Raw genomic sequence first — 14,144 nt, 5'->3', positions numbered from 1 at the left:
CCTAGCCACGACCATTAAAAACCACCACCACTCCCGAAAATCCATCCACAACCCCCACCACAACAATTGAAAACCACCCACAACCTCTAAAACCAACCACCACTCCCGAAAATCTACCTACAATCCCCCGAACCCTTTCAGCCACACCAAAACCCACCCACGAGAAGAATCGACCAGGTTGGAGAAGTGAAAAGTACAAAAAATTAGGTTTTTTTGTCGGAGCTAGGGAGTGATTTCGTGGATTAGGGTTTGGTTGGTGGCACGATGGGGGAAGGGAGAGGGTCAAGGTAAGGATTAAAGGTAAAGGGGTGGGTCGACCGGCGATGGAAGGCCAGTATGGCCGGTCGCCGGGGTGGGGAAGGCGCTGCTGGTAGGCGAGAGGGTGGCTGGGAGGTAAATTGGTGGTGGGGTTGTGGAAATTGGGGAAAGGATCATGGAGGAAAGGAGAGGGTTGGGGGCGGGGGTTGTCGCCGGTGGGGGTAGGGCGATGGATGCCGACCACTTAGGTGCCGATCAGGTTGGGCGGGGGGGGGGGGACAGCGATGACTAGATTGGTGGTGGTTTTTTTTATTTTTTTTCTTTAATTTTTTAAAAGTTTTTTAAGTCTTTATTTAAGCAATTAATTAAATAATATTAATAAGAGCCAATAAGTGACAAGTCACGTGGCACAATTAACCTTAATGACTACCAGAGTTAAGGGCGTTAGTCATTAAGGGCATGTTGTGACATTTATGTTAAACTCAGTGATACATGGTAAATTAGAAATTTTTTGTGGTATATGGTGAATTAATTTAAAACTCAGTGATATATGGTGAAAAATCCGTAATATATAATTTTGGTTGGAGTGTGTTGCTTGTGTAACTTTCTCGCTCGCACATTTAATTTGCGTTGTTATAGCGGGTGATAATTGTAATTTTGAGTTTAATAAATACATCAAAAAAATCACTAAAATTACATCAAAATTATTGATGTTACTATTATAAAAAAAATAAAATTATAACATCAAGTATTGCCCTTTTTTCTCATTAGTTATATGAAATTCAAAGTTTCTAGCCAAAAAACAAAGTTTCTGGCAAACATATCACACCCACACCAACATTTTGACAAAAAGATATGTAGATCAATAAGAGCATAAAAAAAAATAAAGCAACAACAAAGCTCTATAATCAGTAAACGACATCACCAGAAATTAAAAACCAGTACCACAAATTTAGAGGCAAACTAGAAAAATAAATAGTATAGCTTTCATAAACAGATCTACTAATCTTGAAATTAAAAAACAAAATCAGAAATTGAACAAAGTTGAAAACTATTAGTTGATTAGTAATTTACATAAAATTTAGGAGAATTATTTAGACTAATCAACTAGAAAATTAGCTTAGATGAAACTATTGATGGCGAGCAGGAGGTGAGGAGTGCCACGTTACCGCCGATGTCAGTGAGGAGTGTCGCAGCCTGCAGGTGAGGAGTGCTGCCGGAGTGCCGGTGAGAAAAATGAAAGACTGAGACGCCGAGTTAGATGAGAGAGACTGAGAGAGTGAGAGGCAAAATTGAGTGAAAGCAGAGGCGTTCAAAATTAAGTGGTTAGGATTTCTTAAATTAGGAGGGTTTATATTTTTAAGAAACATAAGTAAAAATACAGTATATTAATTAAAAAAAATACAGTATATTTGCTTCAAAAAAAATACAGTATAAATTATAAATTATTTTTCTACAAAATAAAAATTATAATATATTATTTTTTTTAAGAAAATATGATAAATATATGTATATGTTATCGGGTGGATGACGGATCGGGTGATAAACGGATGACGGATCGGGTGACGGATGAAACGGACCCCCACCCGAATCTGACCCGATTCATCACCCGCCCTTCATCCGTTTAACACGGATTTTCGTCCATTTAATTATATCGAGTGGATCGGATTAGCGGATATCCGTTTACGATTGTCATCCCTACAGCCAACACCACCAGCCGCCAATTCGTCACCGTTGCCCCAAACTACAGCCACCATCGCAGCCTTCAAACCGTGCCGCTCCTCCTCGAACCACAACCCACGACCTTCCCCCTCTTTCTCTCTCCTCCGGCCGCTCAAACCCAAACCACCCTAAACACCTCCCTCCTTTGACAACCTAGCCCTTTGCCGTGGCTTAGGTAAGGTGGTAGGGTTAGGGTTTCGGTGAAGGAGGTGGTGGAGGTAGATGGTTGGTGGTTGTTAATTTTTTTAAGTGTTTTTTTTTTCTTTAAAAAAAAATAAAAATAAATCTAACCATAGTTAACTTTAATTAACATTTTAATGAAATATGGTTATAAGTGGGATAAAATTCTTAAATAAGGTCATTTTGTATAACTGATAGGAAAATTGGTTTAAAATAATACTAACTATCAATGGTGAGTGCAAAATAATACGAATTCAACTATTTGCTATTAGCAGTACCACCTTTTGTAATATATGTGCAAAATAGTTTGCCAGTCACCTGAAAAGTGTCGCGAGGAATATTCTGTCTATATTTATTATTATTATTATTATTATTAATTTTTTTTATAATTAATTAATTTTTTTATTTCTTATTAATTTTCTATTTTTTTTCACAATACATATTATGCTGACAATTTCCTTTAGAATACAGTCCAAATTAATAATGCCCCACCCCTTTGTTAGTTTTTTTTTTTTTTTTTTTTTTTTTTTTTTTTTTTTTTGAATTGTCAATATGTATTTAATTTTTTTTTTATTCAAAATGCGTGTAGTAATTTTTACTACCATACAATAGTAAATATGTTATTTAAATGCATTATTAATTTCATATAATTAGTTTCAAAAAAAATTTAAAGATTTCAAAAATTTCCCATACTATCTTGGTTGGTGAATGTGGGGAAATTTTGGATTTTTGAAACTAAATATATCAACATAATAATGCATTTAAATACCCTATTTAATATTGTGTGATGGTAGAAATTATTACAGGTATTTTGAAAAATAAATATTTAAATGCATATTAACAATTCAAAAAAAAAAAAAAAAAAAAAAAAGCCTAACAAGGGGTGGGGCAATATTAATTTGGATTATAAAGGAATTTGTTAACCTTATATGTATTTTGAAAAGAAAACAGAAAATTAATAAAAATAAAATAATAATAATAAATATAGACAAAATATTCCTTGAAATACTTTTTCGGTGATCGGCGTATTATTTTGCATATATTACAAAAGGTCGTACCGCTAATAACAAATAGTTGACCGTTAATAGTTGGTATTATTTCATGCCAATTTTCCTAACTGATTTTCAAGAGGGTCGCCATATGTACTGGTGTATGTAGCAAAAATTGGGGTCACCATTATTTATTTTTTCCTTTTCCACACAGGGATAACATTATTAATTTAAAGATTCTAATCATGGATTGGTGGGCATAGTTTAGCTTTCTTTTTTCCTTTTTGGTAGAGGCAGTCCAACAAACAAAGAATACCACTCAACAAGAAAAGACTACAACATCAACAAAGAATTCAATTGATTCCATTCCTTTCCTTTACATCCTACTATTTGAAACCCGGATTTTCATTCGGATCTTCCTTAAACCCATCTTCCCTCTCCTTTCAAAAACAACATTAAAATCCTGAAAATTCAAGAACAACACCAAAAACATGATCAATAATAATCTGCAGAATTCTTGATTGTATAACTTCTTAAACTTATCAGGGTAAAACCCAAACCCGATTCCCCGGAAACCCGTTTTGTGAAAATGGGTTTGATCAATTACAGTTGAGTTGATTTGATGGGGGTGTGGTTGAGCAAGATTATTGGGTGTCCCAGAAATTATGGAATTAAATCTGTAAATATGTCGCCTTCTTTAAACACTTTCTTGTTACCGGCTCCATTGCCTAAATGGCCAGAAGGTGTGTTTCTTCTACCTGTCATTTTTGTTCTTATTATTTTGTTGAAGAATGTTTTTGTTGGCGTTGTTATATCTCAGTGATGTAGACTGGATTTGATCTCGGGATATGGTTATCACTCATATGAGCATGTGGGTCGGTGGGTGTAGTTGAAAATGTGGAACTTGATCATGTTTTTACTCTCTAGGTTGCTTATTATGTATGTTGTTTGGTAAAATCTGTGTTTAATTTGGTTAATTGATTATGATTAATATAGTGACAAAATCTTTCTTTATGATTTAAGTAGGCAGAAAATTTCATGATCATACTAATCTTAATGCTATGTACATTGTCAATGATAAGCGTATTTTACATAGTCATATGAGACCGTGTCACACTATAATTCATATACTGTAATACACTAATACGTAAAATGTTATATGTGTATAAACTATATAGGGGTAAATGGTCGACCCTGTTTCACAAGAAAGTGTGGTTGTTTGGGTAAATAATTGACTATGGGTGTCCTTAAATGAAATGTACAGCCATTGAAGAAGCTGCCAAATGACAATACATGTTTTCATTTTTTTTTAAAATTCAATTAACTAATTGTTCTTTTGCAAATGTCTTCCATTGTTTTGTCAATAGTACAAACTGTTGCTTTCTTCCTGTTTTTGCTCTTACAATTATATGCTTTATGTTGCAATCATCTAGAGTAAAAGATTTCATATTCAGAAATACATCAGTCAAATTATACTAAGATATGTTTACTTAATAATTTTCTCGCCGTGCATTTATGACTATTCTAGTATTTGATTGCTTTCTATGATTTACAAAGATTGCTGCTGTTTGTGGAATAGATAATCAATCAGCATGGACTTTTAGACCAATTTTGCATATCGATAGTGTTTTATCATAAAGAAAATAGAGCATCTTTTTCTGCCTAAACTGAGCAAAGCAAGGATAACAGGACTTGGCATGCATCATGTAGTTTCGTGTTAGTCGTAGCCCTACCTAGGATGAAAATAACTCAGTTTATTCTGGACATCCTAGAGCACGTTCGTATGGTTTTAAAAATCTAGATGTAAAGTAATTGAACTACAGTCACTAAGTTGACAGTGAAGTGTGACCTTACATGTACCATAGAATCACATATTCACAATTATCACTTGTGCTGATTTTCATCAGGGCGAGGATTTGCCACTGGGGTAATAAACCTTGGAGAGATAGAAGTTGCGCAAATAAAGAGGTTCGAGTTTATTTGGGGCTGTCATTTGTCACATGACAGAAGAAAAGGTATTTCATTCTATAAGCCTGTGGGCATACCTGAAGGATTCTTCAGCCTTGGTCATTACTGCCAACCAAATGACAAGCCTTTAAATGGCCATGTTCTGATTGCTAAGGGATTGGCGTCTCAAGATCCTAGCTTACCAGCCATTGTGATGCCTGTTGATTATACTTTGGTCTGGAATTCAGATGACGGCATGGAAATTTATGATCAACATAGTTACTTCTGGCTGCCGAAACCCCCTTCAGGCTATAAAGCCTTAGGCTTTGTTGTGACAACCCAGCCTGGTAAACCTGATCTGGCTGAAGTAGGATGTGTCAGACAGGACCTTGTCGATGATTGTGAGACTTGTGATTCAATGCTTGAAATAAACTCTAAATTCCGGAATATCCCTTGCAAACTCTTTAAGACTAGGCCTCGTAACAGAGGTATGCAGGGGAGAGGTGTCCCTGTTGGAACCTTCTGTTGTACCAGCCTGTGGAATGCAGGAGAAGAAATGCCGGTTGCATGTTTGAGAAACAAAGACCCCGATTGGCATGCAATGCCAAATCTCAATCAGATCCATGCACTGATTCATCACTATGGTCCCACTGTTTTCTTCCACCCAAATGAGGTCTACTTTCCCTCTTCTGTTTCATGGTTCTTCATAAATGGAGCTCTTCTATTTAAAGCTGGGCAGTCTAATGGTGAACCTATTGATGCTGAAGGCTCTAATCTGCCTCGTGGTGGAACAAATGACGGTGAGTTTTGGTTAGACCTTCCTGCTGATGAAAGAAGGGAAGTTCTCAAGCGCGGGAACCTTGAAACAGACAAACTTTATGTTCATGTAAAACCAGCTTTAGGTGGCACGTTCACTGATTTGGCAATGTGGCTCTTTTCACCATTCAATGGACCAGCCACCCTGAAGATTGGGCCACGTAATATTGCTCTGAGCAGGACAGGTGAACATATTGGTGATTGGGAACATTTTACTCTTCGTATAAGCAACTTCAGCGGTGAACTTCATAGTGTATACTTCTCACAGCACAGTGGTGGTGTGTGGAAGAATGCTTGTGATTTGGAGTTCATAGAGGGAAACCGACCTGTCGTCTATGCATCTAAACATGGCCACGCTTGCTACCCATATCCGGGAACCTATCTTCAAGGATCTTCAAGTCTTGGTATTGGGATAAGAAATGATTGTGCTCGAAGCAACTTCTTTGTGGATTCTAGCACCCATTACCAGATTATTGCTGCTGAATATCTTGGAGAAGATGTTACCGAGCCTTGCTGGCTGCAGTATATGAGAGAGTGGGGGCCAAATATTGTTTATGATTCAAGGAAAGAGCTGGATAAGGTGATCAAACGGTTTCCATTGCTGTTACGTCGTTCAATTGCAAACTTGGTTGGCAAGCTTCCCGGAGAACTTTGTGAGCAGTCTGGACCAAGTGGTCCAAAAGAGAAGAACAACTGGTTAGGGGATGAAAGGTGGTAGAATAACTTGCCAAAAGTCATTCTGTTTAACCTGTTCTAGGATCATATTAATAGGATTTATCTTTCTAGACTTCAATTCAAGCTTGTTAGCAAAAATGGCTAAAGAAAGTGTAAAGAACATGTAAATGGAAGTGTTTTATAAAATTATATGCATACATTGTGAATTGTTTTGATTATATATTTTATATGTCAAAGGATCATAGTAAGCTAGTGTAATTTGATCACACTCCATACTGTAACTTCTTTTCAAACTAACAATGTGACAAATGAACAATATCTTAGGGAACATTATGTTTTTTATGAAAAGGTCATGAGGATCATATATTGATTACTAGCTCTATTCACATTTCACACCTCGAGTGTGTGGATTTTTAATATGAATGTAAAATACGAAGTAATATTTTGGAATCAATATTATAGAATGAATACCTCACATATTTTTCAAAAGTATCCTATTTAAGAGTGAATAAAGTTACATCAAATTTTTATCAGCAAATTTTGTGGTTCTTTAATAATTGTTTTATGAGTTTGGTGAGATTCGACCCATAATATTGGATCTAAAAATTAGGAAGCTAGCCAATTGTTCTAATCTCCTACAAGTATATGCTTTCACATTAGTGCCAGAAGTTTATCATTATACCCCTCAAATTCGCTAAAATGACTATGATAGTGTATGATTTCAAATTGGCTCATCAGTATGAACATAAATTAATGACCCACCGTGCTTGAACTATGTGTGTACAAATAGTTAGATCCAAATAATAATATGAGGTGCAAGGGTGTTAAATTTAACCTTGGTTGTCCTTAATGAAGGTGCCTCTTTTACCTCCACATTTCCACATTGAGCAATTGCTCTTGCCTCATGAAAAAAATACTATTATTAATTATACTTGAATTATTGGCTTATTGTAACATTTGACTTACTATGAATCTTGTGTGATTTGACACCCTAATACCTTTTCTATTTGGCTCGAGCAATGTCTCGAATCAAAGAATATCAATCCAATCTTATGGTCGAGAATTTATATTCATATTTTAAGATATAAAGAAGAATTCTAAAACCGATCTAAATCGATCCAGTTCGAGTTTTAGATCAGTTTTATTAGTTTTGTCTAAGATCAGTTCTAGCTTAACCGGCGTCGAGTGTTAAATTTAATTTTCGGTCCAATCTTGATTTGGTGAACATCCCTACTTGCGTACAAAATCAATATTTTGATGAACATAAAATTGCTTAACGAATAATTATAGGCCTGAATACGAGTATACAACCTTAAGTTAATTAGTTTTTTGACTTTAAGTGAAAAGAAAATCATGGCTTAAATTTAACCCGAACACTCCATTTGCCACCTCTGGCTTTCCGAGGCTTGAGACACAAAACCAAAAGCAAAATTAGGAGTGTTCAAACAATCAAACCCCATTTTAGTAGGCGTGGCATGGATGAAACCACGTTGTTGCTTCGCTAGTCGATACCCGAAACCCTTCATTTGTTTTGTTTAGGGTTTAACACTTAGAATAATAAAATTTGAAAGAAAAATCAACTATGTTTAGAAGAAATTTACCCTCTCTTTTTCGGATCTCATCATCAAATCAATTTTCCAGGTACCAATATTACTCAAATTTCTTCCATATATTAATCTCTTATTATGCTTATATAACTTTAGTCTATTGATTCTTTGTTTGTTCAATTCTGGGTTCTAGCTTTTCAAGTTGTATGATTGATTATTTGATGAAATTTATTGTATTACTATCTTTAATAATGAATACCCATTTGCTAATTATCGCATTTTAGCTCAAATTTTCTATCTTTCTTCTTGCCCATTTTGATTTGTGCTGTAAAATTGACTTTTTAATCATTGAAAATGTTCAATTTTTGTAGTCAGTATATGTTAATTCTTTGGATTGGCTTTGTTATAGTGCTTCGAAGTCTGTTAATGAAGAAAAAAGCAGATCATTAGGCCGAAAAGCGGTGTCGACTGCACTGCTTTGTCTTACTGGTGGTGTTGCTTTGAGTGCCATTGATGACCTTGCTATCTACCAGGGATGTAGCAGGTATGATACAGCTCATTATTCGTTTATTCGTGCTGGTTTTTTGAATTTAAAAATGTAGTGATTATGACTTGTACATAATATTGCACTATAGAACAATGTGATTCATTTATGTGTTTCATTGATTCGGACATTGACATATCAAGACTGTTAGCTGTTAGCATTCGCAATGCAGAAACTCCTTAGAAATTATTCGTATTGATTGACCTGATACACGAGTCAAGTTATCTGAAGAATTTCTCAACAATTTCTAATACACTACTACATACTTGGTATTGAAAAAAAAAAGAGTGGTGCCAAATAGGCCCAAATTCTGTTGACTAATCATTAGATGAAGTTGCTGCTATGTGAAGTAAGGAAGAATTGCAATTATGTTCATTATATATTGCAAGGCTTGTGGATGGACCTAAATGCAAAGGTTTGTATAAGGAGCTAGAAGGTTTGTTGAAGCAATGGAATTGACATTATTTAGTCATGAGTTTCTTAATGCTACAGAATTTGCTAGTGACAATAACTGCTACAAGTTTAATTTAAAGAAAGTGATGCGGTATATTCAGGCGTGCACATACTCATGTCTTTAATTCCTTCGGCGAAATATGTGAGAGGTGAGGGGATAGTAATAGCTATTTGAGAGTTAATCTCAGATAGTTGAGAATACAATTATCAAAGGTATCAGTATGTAGTTAGTCCTAACAAAACTACAGTGCCTATTGTTGTTGTCGTGGCGGTCACCACTAAATTGCAAAGATGTTGATAGTGGAGTTCCCTTGGAGGACTCAAGCTTTTCTTGTAGTTGCTAGAAAGTGGCTTTATAAGTATAAAACTCTTGTGCCATTCATTTAACTGCTCGCACTGTATAATTAATTGGAACTAGATATCTATTAACTTTATGCAAAACTACATATTAATTTTTGACCTCATAGATTCTTAGTGTGGTTTCAGTTCCTTTGTACTGTGTCCTTTTCTCCCTTTTGATTCTCACCACCATAGTAAGGTACTAAGGTGACATAAATATTTGAAATGTATATGATTGTCTGAAGTTTTCCAACAATTTACCATCTTCTTCCATTAACTCCTTGCCCCCAGAAAATATTTCTCTCACTTTCCATGTTAATTGGAAAACTGTGTTTGTCTGATTGATAATATCAGTGTAGAGAGAGGTTGGCTTAACTATTTTTATTATTGATAGTGATGGAAAAGGTGATCTACTGTTTGATGAGAGGGTAAATGAAAAGTGATTTTAATTGGATGTATTGTGTCTTGCAAGAAGGAAGAAGAAGAAGACTCGCTACAAGATGGATACAGGAGGAACCTGTATGATATTTGTTGATCTCAACTGAAATTTAGAATCAATTCATAACGCTGCTTCTCTGTTATTTATTGAATTAATGATGGTATGGAATCAAAAGGGATCTTTTTGACAAATTTGTACCCATAGAGAAGAATATATGAGAGGACACTCTTTGAAAAACTCATAAATAGTAGTGCCGCTATATTAGGAAAAGTTTATCGTACATGGGATTCCCGAAATTATAAAATGTGTGTCCATCTTTATAGTGCCAAACAGCCCTAGTGCCCTTTATATACGAGGATATCTATTCTGGCCCATATATAGCTTGACAACTTATGACCTTAGCATATATAAGCATGGGTATTTGGAGTGACAGCCTTCATATTTTGAATACTGAGTCAACATATAAAACAATCAGGGAAGAAATTATAATATATTTTACCAAAGAAAAGAAAAGCACTTTCAGGCTTAAGCGTTGCCCCTTTTCTAGAGACTGTCTCCTGAGAGAAAGTTTGTGCCCAGCTGCCCAGGATCTCTGTGTTAGAAAACATAGTCGCATCAAAACAAAGAAGAGGTGGGTGGCTGTCTAAGTGAATTTTATGTAACAGATAACAAAGATTGATTCAAAATAAGGTGCATGCAACATGGATCAATGGTCTAAGTAAATACTTCATGTTTGTTTGGGATTCTAGACTTCTAGCCATTAGGAAATGCCATGAGTTAGTGATTTCATGTTCCTGAAACATTGTTGAAGTGTAGTGAACAAAGCTTGAATCTTGTTGGGAAACTGGTGAATCTTCAGTTGTAGATATGAGAAAAAGATTCTATAATCTCTTTAATTATTTTTCCTTGAGATATTTTGTTCTTTTCCCTTATTTTGGGTGAGGTGGGGAGGGGAGTGGTGACTGCCTTACTGGTAACAACTGACAATATGAGCTGCATATGGACTATTATGATGCATTAGCAAATGTAGTCATATTTTTATCTTCGTCTAAATAACAGTCTAAATGTTCAGTCTCCATATTGAAGATAAGGATTTAATGTGAATCAATTATACTATCCTTTATTACTCGAAATCCTATAGCTTCTCCATCACCAAACAGGCAAACCAAATTGATAGGGGGGGTGGGGGGAAGTTTTCCTAGAAGATATGCTTGAAGTATAACAACCATTTTGCACTACCTACAGTGTACTTTGTTATTGACCCAAGTCCTAAAAATTGAAGTGAATTTTTTGCTTTAAGTCGATTCGTGGAATTTTCCTATTTGAAGAAAGTATTTAAATCTTTTCAAGACATCTTAGTGTAGTATGTGTAATTATGACTATGTCTTGGTGGAAGGTTAATATTTACTATTAATATATAGAAAGTTACGAGATGTTCTGAAGAAAGACCATCCTCAACCTCTGTAATAAAAAACCTAAGTAAGTTTTCTGCACAAGCATTTGGCATATATTGTATTGCCTGGATTGAGTTTTGTGAAAGGCAGGCTTAATTATATTATCTGGCTGGTGCCTGGTGGCTTAAATACTTAATTATCCTGCTTTTTTTTTTTTTTTTTTTTCATACAGTCAGGTGTTAATAAATACTCTCTCAGTGCATAAGTGTGTTTCATCTTTGAATTGTCATATACATATAATGGTTATGCAGTATTTCCAATTTCACAATATAATTGAATCTATCTTGAACTCAAATTTGAACCTGCTTGATATTAACTTTTGTCCTCTTTGGTTTCAGCAAGGCAATGGACAAAGCCAGCAAAAACCAGGAAGTCATAAATGCGATAGGTGAACCAGTAGTTAAAGGCCCTTGGTATAGTGCTTCGCTTGCTGTGACTCACAAGAGAAAATCTGTTTCCTGCACATTCCCTGTTTCTGGACCTCAAGGCGATGGGGTTCTTCGCTTGAAGGCTGTTCGCGATGGAGGTGAACATATAATCTCCTATCTTTTACCTGATCTTCTTATACCTCCCTTTTCTAACTTTTGTTTGAGGAGGGTTGTTTAGTATTCTTGGAGGCTGAAAGAGTAGCTTTTTACATGATAATCGTAGAAAATTGATGTAATGATTATTTAATCTTTGAGCAATATGTCGTGATAAGATTTGCCCAAAACAAAATATTCCTAATTCCTATTGTCTGAAAGTATTAAGTTACATAGCCATTCTAGAATGTCCAAAAAATGTTTTATCACATTCCCGAAAGTAAAGAGGGATCAAACACTAATATCTTGTGACATCATCATGTGGAATGAATAATATGATAACTAGTTCTCGACAGTGGGATTAATTGTCTAAATCAACTTGGGTGGAGGCCGGGGGGTTGTCAGTTATTAGCTGCGTGCTGCCTATATTGTCTCTCCCTTCCTCTTTGCTGATATTTTCTCCTGCTGCTTTTGGCAGATGACTCCTGGTCATCATTCTTCCGTCCACGCAACTTCGACATCTTAATTTTGGATGCAGTGCTCTACGTTCCAGGAAATGAAGAAGCACAGAGAACCCTTAAGATTAACATCTCAGATGACGTCCCCTCCCCTGCATGTCAAGCTTGCACTAAGTGTCCAGAGACAAAAAGTCCAGGTAAAGAATGACGACTTAGTGCAATTTTCATGAATACGCTTAGGAAGAACTTCCTCCATAGTTTGCAGCGGAAGTGAATAATAAATTCATATATTCTTTATACATACATGAGATATTATCGCGATTTTCCTGGAGAGCGTGCAATTTTGAGCATACACTAGAGTACATGTATAACCTTGGTATGTTCATGTATGAATCTGAGGCTTATAAATGTTTTTTCTCTAGAATCCATTGATGAAATTTTTTGTAGAAACAATGTATGAATTGAGGCTTACAAATGCCTATAAAGGCATACAAAACGGACACTATTAGATCTTTTAGATTTAACTTCAAGAAATTTCTCTTCCTTAAGTTTTATTTTTTCCGTTCATATTTCTGTTATTTGACATCGAATCGAGATTAGTTACAGTTGTGCAATTGAGGATTTGTACATTTGTAATGGAAAATCATAATGCCATAGGTAGTACTTGTATTATCTTATGCCTATATAATTGGTGAAGGTGAATTACAAGCTTATGAATGAACTTTGACCATTGATTTATTTAAATATATGCATCAATTTCTTTATACATACATCTCATATTCTTTTTTATTTTGTATGTAGTTTCCCTCCATATGATATAGAGATGGCTAACGGCTTGTTTAGTTCACCTTATTTTTGCTGGTCTAATATGATCTGATCTGATTTGATTGTCAGATTTGACCTTATGTGTATGAATGTACTATAATTTATAAAGAAAAAATATATGAGTGGGATATTGGGGTCTTGTTAGATTTGTAATGACGTGTATTTTATTAATTTGTAATTTTCATAATATTTTACCTAACGAAATTAAAGATATTTAGTTATAAAAAAACCTCACATAAAATGATAAGGTGTGTCAAAACTTATTTTTTATGATTTGATCTGATCTGATTTTTTTTCTTCTTAAATTAGTAAAAATAAGGTGAACTAAACATGACCTAAGATTATTTTAAAAAGGATTGCATCATGTTCAAAACAAATAGTATATACTACCTTCGGTTTTTTTAGTTGACACGTTTTGACTTTAGCACTATTTACACACTCCCCTTTGACTGTGTTTTGTACTTTATACGTAATGAAATATATAGTCATGTGGGATCTTGTTAGATTAGTCACGATATATATTTTCAAAATATCAAATTTTCATAATTTTTGCTTATCGGTAATTAAAAATATGAATGGTTGAAGTTGTGTATTGGCAAACATGTCAACTAAAAAGTAACGGAGGAAGTATTACTCTATTATTATAGAGATGAAAATTATTGGTTAAAGTTGATAGAATTTGACCACAATTTTATTTTATTTTATTTTTTTAAGGAAATTGACCCCAATTGGCGAAATTTTGAGTTTAATATGAGTATATGACACTATCTTAAATTCTTAATTGCTTGCGTGCATGAGGTTGGATTCTTTGTAGACAATCCAATTTATAGAGGGGATTTGGGGATACACTTGGTTAATTAAATGGGGATGATTTATAAAAATATAGCTTTTTAAAAACTTATTTACGGTTTTGCGTCGGAATAAAACTTATTTACGAAAATACAGTCCACGTAATCTCGGTAATACATTTGGAGTAT

At 34.7% G+C, this 14,144-nt stretch overlaps 2 protein-coding genes across 2 annotated transcripts; both read left to right on the top strand.

The window, feature by feature from the left end:
* The first annotated feature begins 3,252 nt into the window (after positions 1-3,252).
* Positions 3,253-6,800, top strand: LOC110689708. The gene is made up of 2 exons (XM_021866488.1): positions 3,253-3,892; positions 5,057-6,800. The coding sequence occupies exons 1-2, from the start codon at positions 3,772-3,774 to the stop codon at positions 6,628-6,630; spliced, it is 1,695 nt and encodes a 564-aa protein (XP_021722180.1). The 5' UTR covers positions 3,253-3,771; the 3' UTR covers positions 6,631-6,800.
* Positions 6,801-7,972: 1,172 nt separating this feature from the next.
* Positions 7,973-12,884, top strand: LOC110689707. Its single transcript, XM_021866487.1, has 4 exons — positions 7,973-8,228; positions 8,544-8,678; positions 11,702-11,889; positions 12,363-12,884. The coding sequence occupies exons 1-4, from the start codon at positions 8,170-8,172 to the stop codon at positions 12,548-12,550; spliced, it is 570 nt and encodes a 189-aa protein (XP_021722179.1). The 5' UTR covers positions 7,973-8,169; the 3' UTR covers positions 12,551-12,884.
* The last annotated feature ends 1,260 nt before the right edge of the window (positions 12,885-14,144 follow it).

Source organism: Chenopodium quinoa, unplaced genomic scaffold (genome assembly GCF_001683475.1).
Source record: "Chenopodium quinoa cultivar QQ74 unplaced genomic scaffold, ASM168347v1, whole genome shotgun sequence".
In the NCBI taxonomy this organism is placed as follows: Eukaryota; Viridiplantae; Streptophyta; class Magnoliopsida; order Caryophyllales; family Amaranthaceae; genus Chenopodium; species Chenopodium quinoa.
The sequence above is the reverse complement of the archived record's forward strand: the minus strand, read 5'-3'. Positions and strand labels throughout refer to the sequence as shown.